Source organism: Doryrhamphus excisus, linkage group LG15 (genome assembly GCF_037039965.1).
Source record: "Doryrhamphus excisus strain RoL-2023G ecotype Guam linkage group LG15, RoL_Dexc_Guam_v1.1, whole genome shotgun sequence".
Lineage (NCBI taxonomy): Eukaryota > Metazoa > Chordata > Actinopteri > Syngnathiformes > Syngnathidae > Doryrhamphus > Doryrhamphus excisus.
In genome coordinates, this window is record NC_136371.1 from 2,148,642 (window position 1) to 2,172,110 (window position 23,469).

At 43.0% G+C, this 23,469-nt stretch overlaps 2 protein-coding genes, 1 long non-coding RNA gene and 1 pseudogene across 9 annotated transcripts in view; 2 read left to right on the forward strand and 2 right to left on the reverse strand.

Moving 5' to 3' along the window:
- LOC131104951 (uncharacterized) overlaps positions 1-18,345 on the forward strand; it is a 30,520-nt gene extending 12,175 nt beyond the window's left edge. The window contains exons 2-4 of one of the 3 annotated variants that reach the window (XR_013629878.1): positions 1,886-1,943; positions 2,404-2,582; positions 4,665-5,201. This is a non-coding gene — a long non-coding RNA (uncharacterized LOC131104951). Of the gene's footprint in view, positions 1-1,885; positions 1,944-2,403; positions 2,583-4,664; positions 5,202-18,127 lie in introns of those variants that run through there. The other 2 variants (XR_013629879.1, XR_013629877.1) reach the window with 2 other exon arrangements.
- Positions 477-7,167, reverse strand: pfkfb1 (6-phosphofructo-2-kinase/fructose-2,6-biphosphatase 1). Its single transcript, XM_078796752.1, has 14 exons — positions 7,083-7,167; positions 4,656-4,781; positions 4,470-4,566; positions 4,328-4,394; positions 3,174-3,248; positions 2,895-2,951; positions 2,707-2,828; positions 2,418-2,625; positions 2,207-2,353; positions 2,030-2,134; positions 1,801-1,930; positions 1,669-1,731; positions 1,536-1,601; positions 477-570 (listed from the first exon to the last, which is right to left on the reverse strand). Exons 1-14 carry the CDS (start codon positions 7,135-7,137, stop codon positions 521-523), a joined length of 1,368 nt encoding a protein of 455 aa, XP_078652878.1. The 5' UTR covers positions 7,138-7,167; the 3' UTR covers positions 477-520.
- Positions 8,910-13,383, forward strand: LOC144894394 (UDP-glucuronosyltransferase 2A2 pseudogene; annotated as a pseudogene). 3 transcript variants are annotated; one of them, XR_013629875.1, is made up of 2 exons: positions 8,910-9,059; positions 10,449-13,383. The product of XR_013629875.1 is annotated as a UDP-glucuronosyltransferase 2A2 pseudogene, transcript variant X2 (transcript). The 3 variants fall into 3 exon arrangements; XR_013629874.1 differs by having other exon boundaries at positions 8,910-9,096; positions 10,449-13,382; XR_013629876.1 differs by having other exon boundaries at positions 9,044-9,059; positions 10,494-13,383.
- ccn5 (cellular communication network factor 5) lies at positions 13,064-18,956 on the reverse strand. 2 transcript variants are annotated; one of them, XM_058052678.2, is made up of 5 exons: positions 18,584-18,956; positions 18,113-18,329; positions 16,743-16,991; positions 14,669-14,886; positions 13,064-14,543 (listed from the first exon to the last, which is right to left on the reverse strand). In XM_058052678.2, exons 1-5 carry the CDS (start codon positions 18,719-18,721, stop codon positions 14,259-14,261), a joined length of 1,107 nt encoding a protein of 368 aa, XP_057908661.2. In that variant the 5' UTR covers positions 18,722-18,956; the 3' UTR covers positions 13,064-14,258. The 2 variants fall into 2 exon arrangements, with proteins under 2 accessions (XP_057908661.2, XP_057908660.2); XM_058052677.2 differs by having other exon boundaries at positions 13,064-14,546; positions 18,584-18,912.
- Positions 18,957-23,469: the final 4,513 nt, after the last annotated feature.

Sequence of the window (23,469 nt, forward strand, 5' to 3'; positions counted from 1 at the left end):
GGATAAGCGGCATGGAAAATAAATGGCTGGTTCAAAGTAGTAAGGCAGTGGCTCACACATATCATCATAATTTCATTCCCAGTATGCTGTCTGACAATGTTAAGCAGACACTCAAATAAAAAAAAACAACAATTAATTAAAATATTGTTGGATTAACGTTTACATTGTTCATTTGTTCCCCTGGATATTAACATTTGGTGCTATTAAGTCACCTTTTTCATCAGCTACCACAGACAGCGCATTCATCAGTGTAAGAACAACATCATTTTTATGTTCCTCATTCTGAAGTCATTTTCTTTTTCATGTCCTCTGCAAGACAGGAAGACGTTTGTGCTAAATCCCAATCCACGTGCCGCATATCAATGATACTTACTGCAGCTTATCAGTTCAGTATCATCACAGAATTCGCCAACCGTGACCTCACTCATCCAAGCATGGCCAGAGTGGCAGGACATCTTCACAGACATCAGCAGCTTCCCGGCTTCATTGTCTATTTGAACTCAACATTGTTCAGATGTGATCAGGAAGAGTCTGCGGAGCTTCCTCCAGGTTTCTGTTGACGTCCACATTCTGCAGCATAACCACACTCTGTTTACTCATTTTAACTGATGTTATCATGACCAGTGATGTGAATAACGGCGTTACTAACGCCGTTACTTTTCTCAGTAATGGGTAATCTAACTAATTACTTTTATTGTCAGTGTAACGCCGTTACCATTTTTTTACTACACCAGCCTAAAAATATATCACCGACTTCATAACTAATCTGCAATGCAGTGAGTGCGAGAGTCTTGTAGAGTGACAATGGAGGGAGTGAGATAACCACATAAACAATGAGGATTGGCTCAGATTTTAGTAAAATTGCGTCTTCAGCCAATCAGAGAACTTAAGTGGGCGTGTGTTTAGAGCACATAAGCAATGAGGATTGGCTCATATTTTAGTAAAATTGCGTCTTCAGCCAATCAGAGAACTCGAGTGGGCGTGTGTTTAGAGCACATAAGAAATGAGGATTGGTTCAGGATTTAGTAAGATTATGTTTTCAGCCAATCAGAGAACTTAAGTGGGCGGGTGTTTAGAGCACATAAGCAATGAGGATTGGCTCAGGATTTAGTAAGATTGCGTTTTCAGCCAATCAGAGAACTTATTGGGCGGGTGTTTGGAGCTTGGGCGGGTGTTTAAAGCACATCCAAACAGCGTTTGCCAAATGGAAGTACAGACACTTGTTGATGTCAAAGGTAAAATTATTATTATTATTAAATTATTATTAAATTATTATTATTACTATTATGTCCCAGGAAAAAAAACTTTGTCCACGTCTTGTGTGAGCAACTCAAACCCACAGAAACACCTGTCGACTGGTAACTAGCTACTTTTGTAGCGGAGTAACTCAGTTAGTAACTCCTTTATATCTAATTAGTAGTGGTTTATGGTGCAGTTTGGGGTCCTAAAAAGCTTACTTTTTTCTACTACTACAACCAAAATAATCAATATTATTAGCCAGAAAGGTTTCTATTTCTATAAATATAGAAACTTACCCCCGGGCTTTTCTCTGTGTGTGTTGACTGCCTCAATATTGAGGTAAAAGGACTCAGTTTGACACCCTACAATGGAGAGAAGAACACAGGGGACAGTGTATCTAAACAGACATGTCTACAAACGGTGACTTACCATAGGCTATTGGAGTGAGTTTGAGCACCGTGTGAAGAGGGCATCTAAGATACGGGAGCTCATCTTCAGAGAGGGAGCAAAAGAAGATGGATTATTAAGAAATGATATCCTTGTCGTAAACAAGATGTGTACCTGCAGGTTTGTCTAAAAAATAGGCCAGGAGGCAACGCATGACAGCTTGGTGGCAGATGACTAGAACATTCTCCTGCCTTTCCAGCTCCATTATGACTGGTTCCAGGCGATGGACAAGATCCTCGTAGGACTGGTTAATGGAGGTAAGTAGTATTGGGGTCAGTTACTCAAGTGTGGCAAAGTGTGAGTAATGTACATACGTCCCCTTATATTGACTGGCAGCACTTACCTCACCCTTTGGGTAACGGTACCGAAACTTGTCCTGGTCTCTCATTGCAAACTCATCTGGAAACCTATGCTGAATCTCCTCATATGTTAATTCCTCACATACGCCCTGCATGGAAAAAAAACTATTTTAACTATAGCTATTTCAACATTTCAATTCACTGCAATGGAGGTAGCTTACAGCGTCTATCTCATTGAGAGCCTTCCACTGCTCGTATTGGACCCCCAGTGCCTGTGCAGTCTGGATGGTCCTTTTCATGTGGCTGGTCCACACCTTCAGATCATTGATTGTCTGACTCTGGATAAAGTTCCTCAAAGCAGCAGCATACTGCAGACAAGAAGTCAACCTTTGAATAACGACCTGTCATTTTTTTTCAGTGTGGTTTACCTACTTCATGTCCCCTGGTGGACAAACCCGAGTCTCCGCCAATGCGACCTAAAAGATTGAGTTCACTCTCTCCATGGCGACTCAAGTAGATGGATCTTGGTGCAACGTGGATGTTCATGAGGTAGTAGACGATCCTGCTTTGGATGTGGTCCTGCACTCGATTCACCAGGTACCTTTTTCCCACTTCATAGATTTTAATGTAGGAGAGTTTTCTAAAAGGTGGAAAACAAACCTTAAGGTATATTTGTCAAAAATATTGATCAGTGCATCCAGTCTGTCTCCTGGCTCAACACCTGTCTTTCTCATCATCTATGGGAACGTAGCTGGACTTGTAACATGCGATACGCTGGAGAAAGTCTTCCATGGCTTCTTCCATGCTACGATTCACATAATCCGGACTCCCAAATTTCACTTGCTGCAAAGGTCAGAACAGTGTAGTTATTTATTGTTGGAGAGTTAATGGCACATATGTCTTTCTCACCTTGACATTCTCTGCTATGATATCTGGGTCATCACAGATTGACTCCACAAAGAAAACCTGCAAATAATGAATGTACAGTCATTTGCAATGACACACACACCGTCTTGCAGAGCATCTGGCCTAGACTTGTGTTGAATTATTTGACCTTATTTGCAGTCTAAACTGAGCAGAACAATCTGTATTTTGTTGTGGGACATGCCGTATTTTAAGTGTGGTGTACAGTGAGGAAAATACGGTATGTATTATGGATTTGTTTTAGTGTTACATGCGTCCACTTGCCTTGTATCCTCTCTCCTTGGCAAAACTAATGATGACCGCCCTTCTCTCCCTGGTGGTGTTTGTGGCATCAAAAACCTGAGTGAGACACGTGTCGTAAATAGCGCAGCTATTACATATTTCATAGGCCCTCTGGAAATACATCACGGGAGTATCTCAAAAAAGTACACATTTATGCAAGCATTTTTAGGCCTTTACTTTCTATCTATCTATCTATCTATCTATCTATCTATCTATCTATCTATCTATCTATCTATCTATCTATCTATCTATCTATCTATCTATCTATCTGTCTATCTGTCTATCTGTCTATCTGTCTATCTGTCTATCTGTCTATCTGTCTATCTGTCTATCTGTCTATCTGTCTATCTATCTATCTATCTATCTATCTATCTATCTATCTATCTATCTATCTATCTATCTATCTATCTATCTATCTATCTATCTATCTATCTATCTATCTATCTATCTATCTATCTATCTATCTATCTATCTATCTATCTATCTATCTATCTATCTATCTGTCTATCTGTCTATCTGTCTATCTGTCTATCTGTCTATCTGTCTATCTGTCTATCTGTCTATCTGTCTATCTGTCTATCTGTCTATCTGTCTATCTATCTATCTATCTATCTATCTATCTATCTATCTATCTATCTATCTATCTATCTATCTATCTATCTATCTATCTATCTATCTATCTATCTATCTATCTATCTATCTATCTATCTATCTATCTATTTATCTATCCATCCATCCATCCATCCATCCATCCATCCATCCATCCATCCATCCATCCTTCCTTCCTTCCTTCCTTCCTTCCTTCCTATCTATCCGTGATACAACAGCAGACCATAATAATTTTATATTAGTGGTATGACCATTTTCAATGACGTTGCATGGCCACTAGAGGGCAGAGCAGACAAGATTGTGAACCCAACACCATATTGTCTTCCCTTCATTCTAATATATGCTTTTTGCGTCTCTCCACTCTTATGTAGATGAAGGCACGATGAAAAGTACTATGGGTCTGTGAATGTAAGCAGAGACGTTGACAATTTTATATAGGTTCTCTACTCTAAATGGACATTCATCTAAAGAATGGCTATTCTGGCCTCTTCATGAAGTTGTGATGTTTGAAGGGTCCTCCCACTGACCGCCACTTGTCCGTGCTCCAATGTGAAGTAGGTAGCAACATCTCTGAGGGCAGCGGCTGCACAGGCCCTGCAGAGTAATGTAAAGTCATTCCACAACATCTAATGGGCTCATGAAGTAGCTTTTATAACATGCCGTCCTTACTTGCGGATACTCATGGCCTCCTCGTTGTCAGGTTTAAAGAACTCAAAGCTCTCATAGGTTTTCACGGCCTGTCGGCGGTACTGGCCGACATTAAATGCTGGTGGGAATGTGAAGCAATAAGTAAGGACAGACTTCAAAGTACTCGCTTGTATTTTTTTATCAAGATTTGCTTTGTGTCATGTGTACTTTTGGTAGGTACTCCGATCCAGTTCAGGTAGCGTGTGAGCTTCTTGGAAATGTAGGTCTTCCCTCTGGCTGGCAGGCCCACCATGACGATCATTGTGGGAGAGTTGCAGACTTGTGGCACTGATGCTAGAAACAAACAAACAAAAAAAAAACACACTTTTAGTTATTTAAGTGGTTTTTTGTTGTGTTGTTTGCTTGTTTGTGGCTACACTTCTTAGCCCAGAAAACCCAACGTTATATACAAAATAAACAGTGCAATAACACTTATTAATCAAAGTGAACTTTTGCTACATTCCTGATCAGCACATTGAGGCAGCGGCTTCCATGCACGCAGATGGTTACAATTGAGGGAAACAGAAGAGCAGAATCTCAAAGTAGGGACACAACAGGACAAATCCAAGGGCTTTGTGGAGACAGTTTTACTGCAACACACCAGAGTGTAAATTCTGTCTCATTTCATGTGTCAAAAGTTTTATTTGCATAATATAATGCGCAGCTGCAGCTTTGTCACTTGTCTTGATAAAATAGTGGTACAATTTATCATAATTATGATCAAAATGTCTGTACAAATAAATAAATATGTCCATTTTCTGCATTGGATCATGAAGCATTGTTTCATCACATGTGATGACCTAAAACAAACTGTTGAAAGATGTTGAAAACATACAATGTTAAAAAACTTTCTTACAATACATAATCCACACTATTTATAAGGTGGCTGCAGACATTTATGCTGCCAATGTAGCAGACCTAGGTCTAGTCCTAGTCTAGTCTGGCTGGCATGGCATCAACACTGTCTGTATCATGTAAGTAGCGGACTAAAAGAGTTGCTGGTGAAGATTCAATGTGTTTACATACAGGACGACTATGCTAACAGTGTCTAGTGCCTCCTACGTAGTATATAACCGAGTGTCTGTGTGAGCTTTTTCTCTTGTATGGTTAACGCCAGGGCTGCACGGTGACCTCACAGCTAGGACACCCAAGTTCGATTCCGACCTCGGCCATCTCTGTGCTGAGTTTGCATGTTCTCCCCATGCATGTGTAGGTTTTCTCCGAGTACTCCGGTTTCCTCCCACATTCCAAAAACATGCTAGGTTAATTGGCAATCCCAAATTGTCCATAGGTATGAATGTGAGTGTGAATGGTTGTTTGTCTATATGTGCCCTGTGATTGGCTGGCCACCAGTCCAGGGTGTACCCCGCCTCTCACCCAAAGACAGCTGGGATAGGCTCCAGCACCCGTGCGACCCTCGTGAGGAAAAAGCGGTAGAAAATGAATGAATGAATGAATGGTTAACACAAGGGCTGCATGGTGGCCTCACAGCTCGGAGACCCAAGTTCGATTCCGCCCTCGGCCATCTTTGTGCTGAGTTTGCATGTTCTCCCCGTGCATGTGTGGGTTTTTTGCCAGGTACTCCGGTTTCCTCCCACATTCCAAAAACATGCTAGGTTAATTAGCGACTCCAAATTGTCCATAGGTATGAATGTGAGTGTGAATGGTTGTTTGTCTATACTATGTGCCCTGTGATTGGCTGGCGACCAGTCCAGGGTGTTATCGCCTGAAGACAGGATAGGCTCCAGCACCACCATGACCCTCGTGAGGAAAAAGCGGTAGAAAATGAATTAATTAATGGTTAACGGAAGGGCTGCACGGTGGGCTCACAGCTAGGACACCCAAGTTCGATTCCGCCCTCGGCCATCTCTTTGCTGAGTTTGCATGTTCTCCCCATGCATGTGTAGGTTTTCTCCGAGTACTCCGGTTTCCTCCCACATTCCAAAAACATGCTAGGTTAATTAGCGACTCCAAATTGTCCATAGGTATGAATGTGAGTGTGAATGGTTGTTTGTCTATATGTGCCCTGTGGTTGGCTGGCAGGGTGTACCCGCCTCTCGCACAAAGACAGCTGGGATAGGCTCCAGCACCCCGGCGACCCTCGTGAGGATAAGCGGTAGAAAATGAATGACACCATAACACCTGAGATTTCACCTCAGGGGTGTCAATCACATTTTAGCCGCCTGGAGGGAAATCTAAATTGTAATACCACTTGCTGGTGCGCAGTGTGTCTGAAATTTGTTTTGCAGAGACCGCATGTTTGCTCAGACTAAGAGTGTAGAAACAACAATGGCAGACAAAATCATTGTTGCACTTTGCACCATGAGTTGTAGACAATATTGTTATGAGTCATGCATCCTTGTGTTTACGATTAGCTGGAATATTCTTAAGAATTTATATACAGTATATTCTTATGATATGGTATTTATACATAGGAGTGATTTGTCGTTGTTGCATAAAGCCTTGGAAGAAACTTGTTTATCGAACTATTATGAACACACAACTGGCTTGGATGCGAGACTACTGGTAATTATTCCACATCTTCCACTGTGGAATAATCATTACTCTGCAATGACAGTTCATGTCTAATCTCACCTGTGCTGTCACACCTTCTGCGTCTCGTACTATATTCCCGCGGCGGAAGCTCCATTGTTTCAGCTGAAGTCCAGTGTAATTGCACCACCACGCAGCCTGTGACAAAATAAGTGATGCTTTTTTTAAAGACACGGAACGCCCCCTGCCTAAGTATTTGCGACCCATTCCCACACCCACCCCCTTACAGCCTTCTTTTCATGACACATGGACATATGATAGCAGCACACAGCACACACCTTTAATGTGTGCCAGGGCTGAAGTTCATAACACACACACACACACGTACACACACACACACACACACGCACACACACTAGGGACAGTCAGCATGCACAGGGTGGGTCCTTACAAGTGCAAAGGTCAGATGTAAGATGTGTTTACCAGCAACGGCTCCACTCCAATCACATTCAATCACACACACGTACTAGCATAGCGTCTTTGTATGTGTTCAATGCAATGTTGTTTTTGCACCACATTAAAATAACTACTTTTAGGCCAAATAAACATTAATTAATACAGTATGTCTTCCTATAATCTCCCACCACACTGTTTGCTCCACTCTACAAGAGGCACTCAAATGTTGAAGTTCCAGGTTTTTGGGACGTCTTGAAGGAAAAGCCTCCCTTACGGACATACCACAAAAAAAAACTTTAAAAAGCTGGAAATGGTTGAATTTTATTTGAACATACATGAAGTTATAATGGAATACACCACATGATTTAATTCACAGTTCCACATAAGCAAAAGGAGTAGGAAGAAGCAAATCTTATGAAGTAATACCTCCCCCATCTGTTTCAATTGCAATACATTTATTCACTTCCTGTATTCCAGATGTGATTTTTTTTAATACATAAAGAAGTGTAAGGTAGTGTAACCACATAGTGATGTCTTCTTCTTCTTCTTTATTTTTGGGCTTTTCCCTTCAGGGGTCGCCACAGCAAATCAATCTCCTCCATCCAACCCTGTCTTCTGGAGCTGTCTCTCTCACAGCAACTACCCTCATGTCCTCCTTCACTACATCCGTAAACCTTCTCTTTGGATACAGCATCCTCCTACTAATATATTCACTATCTCTCCTCTCAGTTAACCATCTCAATATGGCCTCTCTGACTTTATCTATAAGGCCTCTAACATTTAATGTCCCTCTGATGTACTTGTTCCTGATCCTATCCATCCTGGTCACTCCCAATGAGAACCTCAGCATCCTCATCTCTGCTACCTCCAGTTCTGCTTCCAGTCTTTTCCTTAGTGGCACTGTCTCTAGACCAAACAACATGGCTGGTGTCACCAGTTATGTATACATAGCGATGTAATGATTAATTTTCATTTTCGATCGGCCACCAATTGGTATCATCTCCTTTGCTATTTACAGCACAAAGGTCAGATGGAGGTTGTTTTGTCTTTAAATGTAATTAACTGCTTCCTCGCCTTGATTGGATTGTTTTTTACTGACAAAACAAATGGAGAAGAATGTCAACGTGACCTCCACAACCTTTTTTCTAAATGCAGTGGGACAAAAAAATAGGACGAAAGAGCTGTCTAACAGATGCCCCCCTTCTATGTCACATTACTCAACATGGATACGTGTTGTCCTTTGTGTACTTGTGCTTATCTGGACCTATGGACCTATGAGAAGTCCACTTAAACCTGATTAGCCGCTGTAAATGTGGACCATGAGAGTTGTGGTTTGTCATTAATGCACTACTTTTTTTTGGGGGTAGATTGCAGTGTTGCAGAGGTCACATGATTGAAATCCTCCATTGTTCAAGTTTTGGAAAATGATATCCAGATGTTTGGGGCCGAGAGGAAGCATGTGCAGTTAAAAAAAAAAAAACAGGGGAGTTTGAACAAACAGGCAGGCAAAACATCAGATCACTTCAGTTGGTGAGCAGTTATACATTCACTTACATTTGCAGCCCAGAGGTTGATCGGAACACTCTGGATTCTTTTTTTCGCTGGAGGCTCACGAGACCTGAGGTGAGGATCTGCTTTGCTCACAACATGTGAATCTAAAGTAAGTTTGGTTTCTGATGTAAATGAAGTACTCTGCCTTAATTGACTTGCTTGCTTTTACATCCTAGATAGACAGCTAGATAGATCACCCCATGTCAGTGCTTCTCAAATAGTGGGGCATGGCCCCCCCTTGGGGGATGCGGTGAACTGTCGAGAGAGACAGGGAGTACTTTCAATATTAGTGCAGACCTGCCAAAATGTCTAAATTTATCATACTCAACATGCAATATGACTCTTGAATACCTTGGATGCTTCACAGCTCTCATTATAACCATCTACGTATCTATCTACGTAGATATACATACATACTATATGTAGTATGATGTGCTTTGCATTAATGTAGTATTAGTATGACAATAACAGCTGCTATGCACCCGGAGGCTGGGGCAGGGTCACGGGTGGCTTGAGGTTAGATAGTCTAAGGCTGAATCCCATCACGACCCTGGTAGGAGGTCGAGAAAACAAACCTTGCTGACCAATCAGCAGATCTGTGTTTGATGGGATTGTCTGTTTAGGTCACCAGCACTTAAATATATCATCACAAAAGTGATCACACACATTTACGCAACCATTTCATCATTTTTTATAATATATAAAAAAAACTTAAATTAAGAAAAATACATATAAAACCTAAAAATTATTTTAAAAAATTAATATTTACATTTAGGGCTGCACGGTCTCTGTGTGGAGTTTCCATGTGTGTTTTTTCTGGGTTCTGTTTTTTTCTGGTTTGCTGGTTTCCTCTCACATTGGCATCATAAAATTGTCCATAGGTATGACACAGACAGCTGGGATAGGCTCCAGCATACCGCCGTGATCCTAGTGAGGATAAGCAGCATAGAAAATGGATGGATTGACATTCATTCATTCATTCATTCCTTTTCTACCGCTTATCCTCACAAGGGTCGCGGAGAGTGCTGGAGCCTATCCCAGCTGTCTTTGAGTACACCCTGGACTGGTGGCCAGCCAATCACAGGGCACATATAGACAAACAACCATTCACACTCACATTCATACCTATGGACAATTTGGAGAAGACACGCAAGGACATGCAAACTCCACACAGAGATGGCCGTGAGTGGAATTGAACTCAGGTCTTCTAGCTGTGAGGCCTGCTCGCTAACCACTCGCCCGCCGTGCAGCCTTGGATATTTACATTTAAATAAATAAAAATAAGTACTAATTTCGGCTGCACGGCGACCAGTCCAGGGTGTACTGGGATAGGCTCCAGCACCCCCATGATCCTCGTGAGGATAAACGGTAGAAAATGAATGAATGAATTACTAAAAATGATTAATTTAATTTGTAAAAAAAAGGTTTATTCAACATGATGTGTGTGTGTCTCCTCTTCAGTAATGGCGTCATATACAACCCTGGCGTTCCTCCTGGTGTTTTTAGTGACGCTGCTCCCCTCATGTCGGGGAGGGAAAATTCTGGTCTACCCCTTTGATGGAAGTCACTGGATCAACATGAAAATTCTGGTGGAGGCTCTTCATTCTCAAGGACATGAAATCACAGTGCTGCGTACCTCCACCAGCTGGTACGTTTCTGAGAAGTCACCTTACTACACCTCCATCACCGTCATGCTGGAGCAGTCTCAGAACATCGAGAGCCAGAGCTTCATGACGTCTTTCCTGGAAAGGTCCATCGAGATCAGACGACATAGAGACTCGCTTTGGGGCTTTGTGGAGTTCTACAGGAACCTCTTTGGCTTTATTGGAGAGAACCAAATGGTTGTGGCTCAATTGGTGGTCAACATTTTTGAGAATAAAACTCTCATCAAGGAGCTGAACGAGACAGGATATGATGTTTTCTTGATGGATCCGGCCTTTCCAGCAGGAGTGCTCCTGGCTCACTATCTGAACCTCCCCATGGTCTTTAACGTACGCTGGCTATTCAACGGAGAGGCTCACTTTGCCATCGCTCCATCTCCTCTGTCCTACATACCCGAGCTCTTCTCAAAGTACACCGATAAAATGGATTTGTTTCAAAGAATGAACAACATCATCTACCACGCTGCTCTGCTTTACATGCACTACTACGTCGCAAATCCGCCAATACAGGCTGTGTGCGATCGGTATTTCGGAGGTGACGTCAGCGCCATGTCTCTTGTACAAGGAGCCGATATCTGGCTGATGAGGGTTGACTTCACATTTGAGTACCCACGACCCACCATGCCCAATGTGGTCTACATCGGAGGCTTTCAGGGCAAGCCCTCCAAACCTCTGCCGGCAGATTTGGAAGACTTTGTGCAGAGTTCCGGCGACCACGGCGTTGTCGTCATGACGTTAGGAACGCTACTGGGTGACCTGGGCCCTGAAATATCGGAGATCATCGCATCTGCTTTTGCAAAGCTTCCTCAGAAAGTTGTGTGGAGACATCTCGGAAAGAAGCCCGCCACTCTCGGGAACAACACCTTGCTGGTGGATTGGATGCCTCAGAACGACTTACTGGGCCACCCTAAGACCAAAGCCTTTGTTACACACGGGGGTACGAACGGCATATACGAAGCCATCTACCACAGCGTCCCAATTCTGGGCGTTCCTCTGATCTTTGACCAGGATGATAACATGGTCCGGATGAAGGCCAAGGGAGTCGCTGAGATTGTTGAAGTGACGACACTGGATGTGGAGTCTTTCTTGAGTTCCCTGAGGAATGTTCTGGATCCGCAGAAGCCTTACAAACAGAATATGATCAAACTATCCCAGCTGCATCACGACAAACCCATGAAACCCATTGACACCGCCGTCTTCTGGATAGAGTATGTGATGAGGCATAAGGGGGCTCCGCATCTGCGCACAGAATCCTATAAGTTGCCGTGGTATGTCTATCACTGTCTGGATGTCTTTGCTGTTTTGGGAGTCTTCTGTCTTCTCGTCGTTGCATCTATTTGGATTTCTTGTAGATGGCTCTGTAAGCGCCTAACCAGGTCCAAGAAGTCCAAAATAAAATCCAAGAGACAATAGAATAGAGAGAGAGGTCTAACAAAAAACAGCAGCTATTTACCAGAGGTTTTGGACTCGGGTCTTGGACTTGGGTCACACAACTTAGACTCAAGCCAGACTGGAGTCACACTTTTGACGACTTTGGACTCGACTTGACAATATCAAAGACTCGCAATTTGACTTGGACATCAATGACTTGGGATGTAAGTCAGAATTTAGTCTCAGGACTTGAAAATACTTAAGATTGATAAAATGTGTCCCCCATTCCCCAAGTCCCCAAGTCCCCAAGTATTATGTAATTCCCAGCAAGACAACATATTTTCCATTTGAATCCGCCTCGTCTTTTAGCATCCAATCAGGTTTAAGAACAATCAACAAATGTGTGGATTATATTTCTGTGCTGAATCCGCAATCCTTAGCCCGCCTCCCTGTCGCCTTACCCCTTAAAACCTCGGGCCAAGGGAAAGAAGCCACTAAGAAAAGGGACACCACTTGATTCTTATTACATCATCACCCATAAACACCTACTGGCTGTGTCATAGACAAATATGGACAATTCATTCATTCATTCATTTTCTACCGCTTATAAGGACTCGAAAGTTGACTTCAGACTTTACTCGACCTGTCTTGACTTGGTTGCGACGTGAGGCAGGGGTACGAACAATTTAAGTGGTACATTTGGGATTTTAGTATTGTAATCCGAATTCATGTGAAGTCATCTTGTATTTGTAATTGTTTGACATGGTTCAATAAAGACTTATTTCTTTCTGATTCTGAACCACCTCGTAGAAAGCCGAGATTGTAGTTGCAATGTGCATCTCGGGCGCTAGATGTCGCCAGATACTACTCACTCATTGTGGCGCCATCGCTCCGTGTTCACAAGGTCATCATTCATTTTCGAGACGTTTGGGGCACAAGGACGCTTATGAAACTCTATCATTCATATCATTATTATCATAAGAATGTATTTGAATACTATATAGCCTATAATATTAAGTAAAAAACAAAGCATAAACACAAAAGTCTTAGCAAAATGCATGCCGTTTAAACAATGTCACAATAATGTTCAGCATAAACATGAAAGTAAGAAACTATTATTTACAGAAAAGAAGCAAAAGTGCAACATCATAGAAGCAGTGTTACAAACAAACTGCCTTAGAGTCATTCTGGGGGACATACACAAGTATGCCAGTCAAAGTATTTTTTTAGAATTGAATTATTACAAATGCCCTCAAAGGATAAACATATTTGTTGTCTAAGCAGCTCAATTTTCAGGTTTTTGACATAGCAATAAAATACAAAATTTCTTCACTATTTACTGGATTCTTTTGTCTGGATCAGTGCTTCTCAAATACTGGGGCGGGGAACTGTCACGGGGAGGCACGAGATGCTTCCATTTCAATGCAGACCCACCAACCTACCAACATGTACTTGCTTGCTTGTATGCTCTCCATTTTGGTTCATTTAGTTTTTAAGCTCAGTCTGTACTGTACAGATAAATGAATAATTATTATCAGTTTCTGTAGTATTTCAAAAATTTCAGTGAGCCATGACTTGAATATACAAGTTTAAATCTACCAAATTAAGGATTTTTGTTTACAAGTGTGAAAACTCTTCAGGTGAGGGGTAGCCACTTAAAAATATTTAGAAAATCTAATAAAAACCCAAACCCCGGTGTCGAGCCTGTCCCGTTTGGCATCATACTTTCAGCTGCCGTCAGGTTCTCATTATGAGTGATGTCTTTTATCTGACGTCGGATGTGATGGGACAATTATTACAAAAACGTACATGCCGGTTCATACGGTTACATTGAATAGTGGTTGCTGGTTGCATTGAAATGTGCCTGACACTCTGAAAAAACCTGTCTGTGAGGTTCTGGTGACGTGTCTGCACTGTGCGCCTGTCGGCCAATTTACCACTGCGCAGTGTGCGCTTCACCTGCGCCATGAATAAACCGGGTTGGAGCTGGCGAGCTTTCGGCGCATCTTTGGCATGCTGTTTTGTCTTGAAATTGTCACTGCGCCAAGCTGAATATGTGGACACCTCCTGGTGCGCCACCACGCCCACCTTGGCACAGTCCAGTCTACCAAATTACCATATTGGCTGCGCACATTGGTGCGCTGGACCAAATTACCACTGCGTGGGCTGTGCTGGGAAATTAGAGCCCTGTGAGTTATGTCAAAGTTCAGTGAAGTCCTGTTGTTACCAAGGCGATGAGTCAGGGTCTGTATCCCCAAAGAGCAGGGTTTCTGAACGGGGCGTAGGGGCAGTTGCTATGGCAGACACACGAGTGGATCATCATCACAGCCCGTTGTAGAAGCCTGCCGGTGGAGCAGCGGAAGGTCACCTCGGCCGTGGAGGTTTGGTAAGGTGTACAGCAGCGGGAGTCGGTGCAGCGTCCGCAGTAGCGCAGCTGGTAGGCCCGTGTGCTGTAGCAGCCCTGGTGAACAAGTCGAATGGGCCCCTGTGATGTGTAGCTGGCCGTACACTGGCCCTGCTGTCCCTGCTGGGGAAACAGCGACCAATCACAACACTTAAATAAGGAATCATACTCTGAGCCAATTGAAATGTAGAACCATGATTCTAGCTAACAGATCCTCACATAACAAGTGAAAAAACACAACTTACCGTGGGTCTGCTTGGCAAGGGAAGTTGTGAATGGCAGGGCCGCACTTTACAAAGACGAGTCTCCATTTGTAGCCTGCAGGCTGGATTCTGGTTGGAGACGCGTGTGGAGATCCCGGCGCCACAGCTCTGGGAACAGGCGCTCCACTGGGTGCTCAGCTCGGTACAGGTGGAGGCAGCTGGGACCAGGGATGGTGGCCACTGCTCGTTTGGTTTCATGGCTGGAGAGGACAAGAAGCTAAATGATAGGTAGGGAATCAGGAAGTCTGGAGACTTTAGGAAATGTAAACAAATGTGGCTTTCCAGTACGAGGCATTGCTAGCAAGTAAACAGAGGAGCAGAGCTTGGGGGAAGACACAGAGTTTCCATATAAGGAAGTCCGCCCCTCTGTGATGTCACAAAGGGACAGTTTTACCACGCCTTCTGAAACCAAGCGTTTTGAACCATCCCAATCTTCCTTAAGGGTTCATTTCTAAATGCTCAAACCTTATTATCTGAAACTTTGACATCATTTAACACAAGAAAAAAACATACTAACTACATTTATAGGTCAGAAAAGCGGAAAAAGCATAATAGGTCCCCTTTAACACCATGTTGCCATATTTTTGAGTTATACTTTCCCTTGCCATTAGCACTGACAGAAAAAATGTTTTTAGACTGTCCAAAACATGTGTTTGGCCCTGTAACTCTGAATGCAGAGAAACTTATTCTACTAATAGAATGATTTAAACGGTTTCAAGAGCCTGAAAGAATGCTTTCATCTTTCATTAAACTCAACTTCATCACAGAAGTGACTCACTTTCAGCATTTTAAAAGTCACCATGATTGGTGTTAGGGGTTAGGGGTTAGGGTTAGGGTTAGGATTAGGGGTTAGTGGTTATTGGTTAGTGGTTAAGGTTAGGGGTTAGTGGTTAAGGTTAGGGTTAGGGTTAGTGGTTAAGGTTAGGGCTTAGGGTTAGGGGTTAGTGGTTAAGGTTAGGGCTTAGGGTTAGGGGTTAGGGGTTAGGGGTTAGGGGTTAGGGGTTAGGGGTTAAGGGTTAAGGTTAGGGGTTAGGGTTGGAGTTAGGGTTTGGGGTTAGGGTTTGGGGTTTGGGGTTAGGGTTTGGGGTTAGGCTTAGGGGTTAGGGTTTGGGGTTAGGGTTAGGGTTAGGGTTAGGCTTAGGGGTTAGGGTTTGGGGTTAGGGTTAGGTTTAGGGGTTAGGGTTAGGGTTAGGGTTAGGGTTAGGGTTAAGGTAAGGGCAAGGGTTAGGGTTACGGTTCGGGCTAGGGTTGGGGTTAGGGTCACAAACGCAACTGGTCATACCCATGTTGGACTATTACAAACTCTAAAGACTTGGAGTGGATTGGCTCGTTTCTTCCAAAACTAACACGCATATAAGTCCAACTAATCAGCTGATCATGAGGTTCCATGTGGGTAATATTCAAGGACAAAATGTTCTGTTGCTGTTCCTTTAATGTCGTTGGACACTGTTTGGACTTGTACGTGTTTTTTGGAGTGGATTTGTTTCACTTCTCCGTTTCACTCACCCACCCAGCCACACACACACACACAATGTGCTACGATAATAGCTTCAAACGTTTAATTTCTACACAGCTGGTTGTTGCTATGAAATGCTATTAAAAGGAAAATGTTTGGCTCTTTCCAAAGAAACGTGGCTTATATTTGGCCAGACACACCCCATTATAACGTACAAATGGTCTAGTAAAAACTTCCAGACATGACCGCCAGTGACAAAGCTCATGTGTCATGCTGCCATATGGAGCTGTAATCAACTGAGGTACCGCCGTTTATATGTGGGAGGAGCAATGACAACACCACACTCATGCAGCATGGGAAATATGCTTGGAATTATGCTCATGGAATACCTTGATATTGTGGAAAGTATGCTAATTCCTTTTCCGTGGGCAGTGTTACATAAGTAGAGGTCTACCACCTGCTTCTTACAATGGAAGGCAGTGGCTCGGATTACCGTAAAGACCACAGGTAGAACCCCCACCCCCAAAAGATTCACATTTGCACAAATATCAGTTATGTGAAACATGATAGTACCAATGCCCCCCCCCCTAATGTGTTTACCTGTGATGGCATCCTGAAGGATGGAGTTCTCCAGGTTCTCACACACCCATTCCTTGCAGCACTTCCCAGGTAGTTGGATATGCTGTGGATGGGGACAGTCCGGTGTGGGGAGACGTACATTCAAGGGACAAGCGGACACGCAGCTCACGCCTCCTCCTCTGCAGTGGCAGTAGACATCGCACGAGGGCTGAAAGGACTGGCCGTCTTGGTAGCTGATTCCGTTGACTTCGCAGACCAGATCCTCCTGACCTGAGGAGGCACACAGAGCAGGCCCAGTCATGTTGGATCAGGATGGGAATGGATTAGCCAAGAAAAAGGGGAGTGGCGAGGACACTGGAATGGCTGTCCTTGCAGGCGAAAGCCGGCGTCTCTGCTTGTGAACTGTGGCGTCTGCGTGTTGGCTCTGCAATCTATCATATAGCATCATTAAGGACAAAATGTCAACAGAAGCCCGGGAATTACAACGTTTTGGACTTTGAGGTAATGGGCTGTCAGCATCGCTGAGCAGACTCTAAACATGAACTGTCTTCGTGTAGGTCCATCACTCTGTGTGTGATCTCCTCTGTGATGTGACCTCCTACATACACCAATAAATATGTAGACTTAGGGCCACAGTAGGAGTCAATCTGGACTGTGAGGACACACGCAGCCTGGCCACGGAGATGAGAGATGAGTGGAGCTGTAATGTGTCAGGCATTCACAATCCCCCCTTGACGTACCGTTAAATACCGGTCCTGATCGTTATTATTAACGTGATCTGAAAAGATCAAATTGGCAGACGACAGAGCATGAATAGAGGTGGATCACAAGCACGATGACAGGATTAGCCTGCTGCTGTGTTTAATGTGACTTTGAGGAACAAAGGTGGTCTACATGGTGACGCGCATTCTGGCTTCTGATGCGCAGTCCAGTGGGCCCTGTGCATTTAAAGGCAATGAGAAGAGTTCATTTGGTTGGTAAATATTTATTTTCCCTCTTTGACACTTGTGACAGTGGGAGGATTGGAGGCGTGGGTGCGCCGCACTGCGCCAGACTGTGCTACTCCCGAAACATTTTAATCAAAATTGTGTTACTGCTGTCTGTTCACAGTGTCCAAGTCTTCTGTTTTATTTTCCAAAAGACAAAGGTTTTAAGAATACAACAAACGATGCAGCGAATGAGAGAATGAGGACGCTCACTTTCTGTTCTTTGCAATGTTCATTTCACTGAAGACTGCTATAAACAAACACCTTTCCAAGAAGTATTTGGCTTGAAAGTACTGTATAAGCGCATGGACGTTATTCCTGATGTTCCGTTGTAAACTGAACTTCACTACGTCTTGGTGGACACATAGCTTTATGAGAGTCGCACCCAGTATAGAAGACACTCACTGATACACTCCCCAGGGCCTCCTGGGAAGCTGGCACTGTAGTCACACTTCAGCCCCTTCTGGGTGTCACACGGGAACTTTTGGTTGCACGGCTCGCCCTCCTGCCTCACGCACACCCGGCAGCACTGGCAGCCATCCAGTACCAGGGGGACTCCTGGGGGACATTGTGGGACGGGACGAGGACAAAGACAAGGCCGATCACAGAGCTGACACAACACCTGTTGGAACAACAAGAAGCGGGATGTACAATACGTTTATTTGCGTACTTTTTTTTAATAATTTCAACAGTTTACCACAATTGTTCCATGCATTGTCAGAAAATATTCATTTGTGTTATTTGATTATCTTTCAGTTCATTTTCATCACCGACAGGTCAATCAATAAGATATTACATGTTAGTTTCTATTAGACACATTTAGAGTTTGTAATGAAAAAACAGTTTCTTAACTTGGAAAATCAAAGTAAAAGTCACCTGTGAGGCCCCAGCAAGCAGCAGCAGGGCCAAAGCTACCACACGGTCACACGGCGGTCGGTCCATGATGGCGAGCCCCGTCTGTCTCGTCCACCTCTGGTCTGGCTGACATTTATAAAGTCTGCACTCTGATGTCATGCCGCACTGACTACCGTGTAAACAGCCACTGGAGCAGCATCAGAAATGTTTCACATTCCTCCTCCCCGCTGCCTATTTCCACTTCCACACACCCACCCTTCCAAGTCCACTCCGGCAGCTCCCCTTTTTTTTTTCCTTTCCTCCCTCTCTTTTCCAGCCGTGTGATGTTCCAGGTTTACACAGCTTAACACGAGCCGAGGGGAGACACGCTTGTCTTCAAGTCAAGGGTGTGGTGACGATTCCATTTTAATTGGTGGGATTTCATAACGCGGATGTTTTTACACCAGTCGGTCGCGCAGTTTCCACTATTCCATTCCTCAAGTCAGCCAGACGTAAACGAGATTTAATCCGTCTCTTCCGTCTGGTTTCCATGGCGTTATGGCAGCACGTGTGAGGCTGCTGGGAAATCTAATCATCTCTTCTATTGTGAGGAGAAAACAAGCCAGATGGAAGCTGGAAAGCAAACACCATCACCAGCAGACAAAAGAGGAATCCTAAAAAGCAAAATATTGGTTTATTAAGTCTATATTAGGGATTAAAACTATAAAAAAGTGATGGGAAGTAGAATAATATCACACACATTTTATTTGTTTATCCATCCATTTTCATCCATTTTCTGTTCATCAGCTAACTTTGGATACAATTCATGTATATTAAATAAATACACACTTTAAATTCTGCCCTTGAACGGTTAATTTATGATCTGAAAAGATGAAGTACAAGGAGGATGAGATCCCGAGAAATGTCAAAGGTTCCGTCAAATTGGCGACGACAGAGCATGAATAGAGGTGGATCACAAGCACGATGCCTGGATTAGCCTGCTGCTGTGTTTAATGTGAATTTCAGGAACAGAGGTCTACATGGTGACACACATTTTTGGCCTCTGATGTGCAGTCCAGTGGGCCCTGTGCATTTAAAGGCAATGAGAAGCGTTCATTTGGTTGGTAACTATTACACTCGGTTGCGTGGACTGGTGGCCAACAACCATTCACACTCACATTCATACCTATGGACAATTTGGAGTGGCCAGTTAACCTAGCATGTTTTTGGAATGTGGGAGGAAACCGGAGTACCCGGAGAAAACCCATGCATGCACGAGGAGAACATGCAAACTCCACACAGAGATGGCCGAGGGTGGAATTGAACTCGGTTCTCCTAGCTGTGGTTAGTTCTGCGCGCTAACCGCTCGACAGCGGTTAATAATAATGTTGCTGTAGTTTGGTTAATTAGCATGTCACATTAAATTTTAGCATTGTTGCCGCTTTTTGGAGTTTTTTCTCAAGGCGGAAAAAGTGTTTGCCATGATGTGCATTCTTAGCTGCATCTTTTTATCTGTTTTTATATCTTTAGAACGCACAGAAAAGAAAAAGTCATGTGTCTTCATGTCTAACATAAGGTTTGTGTGTCATGATTGGCTTGACAGGATTGGAAGTGACCCCCGAAAGAAGTTTGGGATGGCGCCCCACATGAACGCTTGGTTTCTAACACCAGCTCGTGGCTGTACAAGCTGAGTGGGACCAATCACAGTGGAGTGGGCGTGCCTGGAGGTGGGCCATGTGTGGAATAAATGAAAACAGATTGTTTTGGAAATTCAAAACAAAAATTTTGACATCCAAAATGCAGATTCTGGAAGATCTTGAAAGCTGGTTTCAGGTTGTGGTGTTTATCTGATCTGTAGGAGTCCACAACGACTGACCCTTCCAAGACACCGGAATGAAGATCAACTTGTGGATGTAGCAAGATGTTGCAAGACCATTTCCTATATGGCAGTAAGTTAGATTTTCGGTTCTATGGTCATCGTCACATTTTCCTCACTGATACCATTTTGTAAGGACATTACCAAAAACACATAAAAACAAAACCAACTGAATTAAAAGTCACAGTAAAAGCAAAAAGTTCATTTTTAGAAGCTCTGTAAAGAACTGTAAAAAATTGTGTAATGTATAAATTTTGGGATAGAAAGATAGCAGAGTCAGATTCAGGTAACTGGCCCATTTGGCATATAAAATACTGACATTTGCAATTCCATTCTATTCTTAAAGTCGGCACTGAATGGTCAATAAAATGTACGCGTTCCCAATAAACCTCATGACCACACACAGCAGCAAGATGTCACGATGATGTCATCGCTTGAGTCTACATATGGAACACAAACTAATGCAGTCGAAAAATAACAAGATTTTCTGGGTGGGCACCGACGACGAGTTATAAATAGAACGAGACGGGTTGAGTGAGAGGCACGGAGAGTGTGCGTGATGGACAGGTGGGCTCCAGGTGGTGAGGCGGTGTAGCATTACCCCGAGACCTCCAAGTTCTGCATTCTTTAAAAACTATTCTTTCCTGGCTTTATGCTTTTTTTTTTTTTCCATGAACATCAACTGCAGACATTGCATTATATTCGCCAAATCTTTACCCTCAGCTCTCAACACTACCTATGTTTTGTGTATGTGGGCCATTCAAGGTCACATAACTCCACTTTCTGGGGCTTCTTGTCAAGTTACATTGAAGTGACGTGCTAGCTCCAACGACAAGGGGCAAAGGAGCGTCTGACAGCAATTTCCTGAGCGGATTGTTGTTGGAAAGCTCCCAGCAAAGATACACAGTAGTATCAATTTACTGCGTACACCTAACTTTAACAGTGCTTCTCTATTTAAGGAATCATGCACAATTTCAGCATCGGTTTCTGTGTGTTTGTAGTGGCATGCAGGGAAGGCCCACTGTGCTCCTTGTGGATTCCTGCACAAACTGGAGGGGTAAGTCAGGAAAGTATGATGTTTCCAAATGTTGAGAAGGAACCCACTGATCTGAGAAGTGAAAAATAACCCTTCCAACGCTGTCACCATGGAAGAGAAATGGCCAACACATGTTGAGAAAGGTTGATCCCCCCCCACCCCCACCCACCAGAATACTGAATTAGTGGGATGAGGGAGCTCTGTCACAGTGACCATGGACGTCTTGGTGACCTCCGTAACTCTGACCCTCTTCCCTCAATCGCCCAGATTGGCCAAGTCTTGGGGATCTACTGGTATGGCACCATTTTTTTAGTGGCATACAGACTTTTTGGAGACATGGTAATGGTAATGGTAATGGTAATGGTAATGGTTTTATTTCATTTGAACATGCATCAGATTACAATTGAGTGCATCCCATAATCAGTTCCCAGTTCCACATGTCCAAAAGGAGTAGGAAGAAGCAAAGCTTATTAAATCCTACCCCTCCATCTGGTACTTTTACAATCAGTAACTGTTACATTTGTTCACTTCCTGCTTTCCATAATACAGTTTAAGGTTTTTTCTTTTTTTTTCTTTTTTTTTATTTTGTAATTTTGTAATTGTCCCGTACCGAAGTACAAGGTGATATGACCATCCAATGACATAATGGGTACCATAGTAAGTGTCAATATAGTGATATATATAGCATATCAACAACTGTCCAAAAGGAGTAGGAAGAAGCAAAGCTTATTAAATCCTACCCCTCCATCTGGTACTTTTACATTCAGTAACTGTTGCATTTGTTCACTTCCTGCTTTCCATAATACCTTTTAAGGTTTTTTTTTTTTTTGTTTGTTTTTTTAACAATGCACCCCGTACCGAAGTAGGAGGTGATATGAGCATCCAATGCCATAATGGGTACCATAGTAAGTGTCAATATAGTGATATATATAGCACATCATGACTGGTTCAAGACTCTTCATCCTTGTATTTAGCAAACATCAACTGCTTGTATTGTTTCTTGAATTGGCTCATCGTTGTGCATTGTTTGATTTCCTTACTCAATCCATTCCATAGTTTGATTCCACATACTTAAATGCTATGGCTAGCATAACGTAGTCCGAGCATAGAAGTGTTTCAAATGTACTTCATATTTCTCCTCTCTTGTAGAGAAGTATTGGATGACATTTTTAGCTAATTGGTTATTTTTAGCCTTATGCATTATTTTAGCTGTTTGAAGATGAACTATATCAGCAAGTTGAAGTATTTGTGATTTTAGAAATAAGGAGTTAGTATGTTCTCTGTAGGCGGCATTATGAATTATCCTTACTGACCTTTTTTGCAGTACATTTAGCGAGTGAAGATCGCTTTTATAGTTATTAGCCCATATTTCCACACAATAAGTAAGATATGGTAGAACCAGAGAGCATGGCAGAAAGGTAAGGTGAGATTATATGTTAGAAAATGGAAGCCAATGAAGATGTATTCATTATTGCATGAAAACATGACACTGATGGATATCATTCATCATTTATCATTAACACTACTATACACCGGTATACTACAACATATGTGATTATTTCATTTCATATTTCATCATCAGGGCTGCATGGTGTTGGAGTGGTTAGCATGCAGACCTCACAGCTAGGAGACTTGAGTGCAATTCCACCCTCAGCCATCTCTGTGTGGAGTTTGCATGTTCTCCCCGAGCATGCGTGGGTTTTTTTCCAGGTACTCCGGTTTCCTCCCACATTCCAAAAACATGCTAGGTTAATTGGCGACTCCAAATTGTCCATAGGTATGAATGGCGACCAGTCCAGGGTGTTTACCAGTTTACTTGGTAAACTTGTTCTGTGCACAGCGTTGCAAAAATGGGTTGTGATTGTGATCAGTAGTCATTCCGGCTCTCAAAACTTGCAGCAAGGTTCATATATCATAATAGGCCGTAAGTCGCAAGGTGAGCTGTGTGTAAGAACTAAACATTGTTGATAATTACTTGCGGTTTTAGTTAGTTTTCATGGGTATATTATGTGGTAA

Coding starts and splice junctions, on each gene's coding strand:
- pfkfb1 (XM_078796752.1), bottom strand. CDS start 7,137: ATGGAGCTTCCGCCGCGGGAATATAGTACGAGACGCAGAAGGTGTGAC. Junction 2,135..2,206: donor CTCTCAATGAGATAGACGCT/GTAAGCTACCTC, acceptor TTTTCCATGCAG/GGCGTATGTGAGGAATTAAC. Junction 1,931..2,029: donor ACCGTTACCCAAAGGGTGAG/GTAAGTGCTGCC, acceptor TCCATTAACCAG/TCCTACGAGGATCTTGTCCA.
- ccn5 (XM_058052677.2), bottom strand. CDS start 18,721: ATGACATCAGAGTGCAGACTTTATAAATGTCAGCCAGACCAGAGGTGG. Junction 16,992..18,112: donor AGGCCCTGGGGAGTGTATCA/GTGAGTGTCTTC, acceptor GTGCCTCCTCAG/GTCAGGAGGATCTGGTCTGC. Junction 14,547..14,668: donor CCTTGCCAAGCAGACCCACG/GTAAGTTGTGTT, acceptor CTGTTTCCCCAG/CAGGGACAGCAGGGCCAGTG.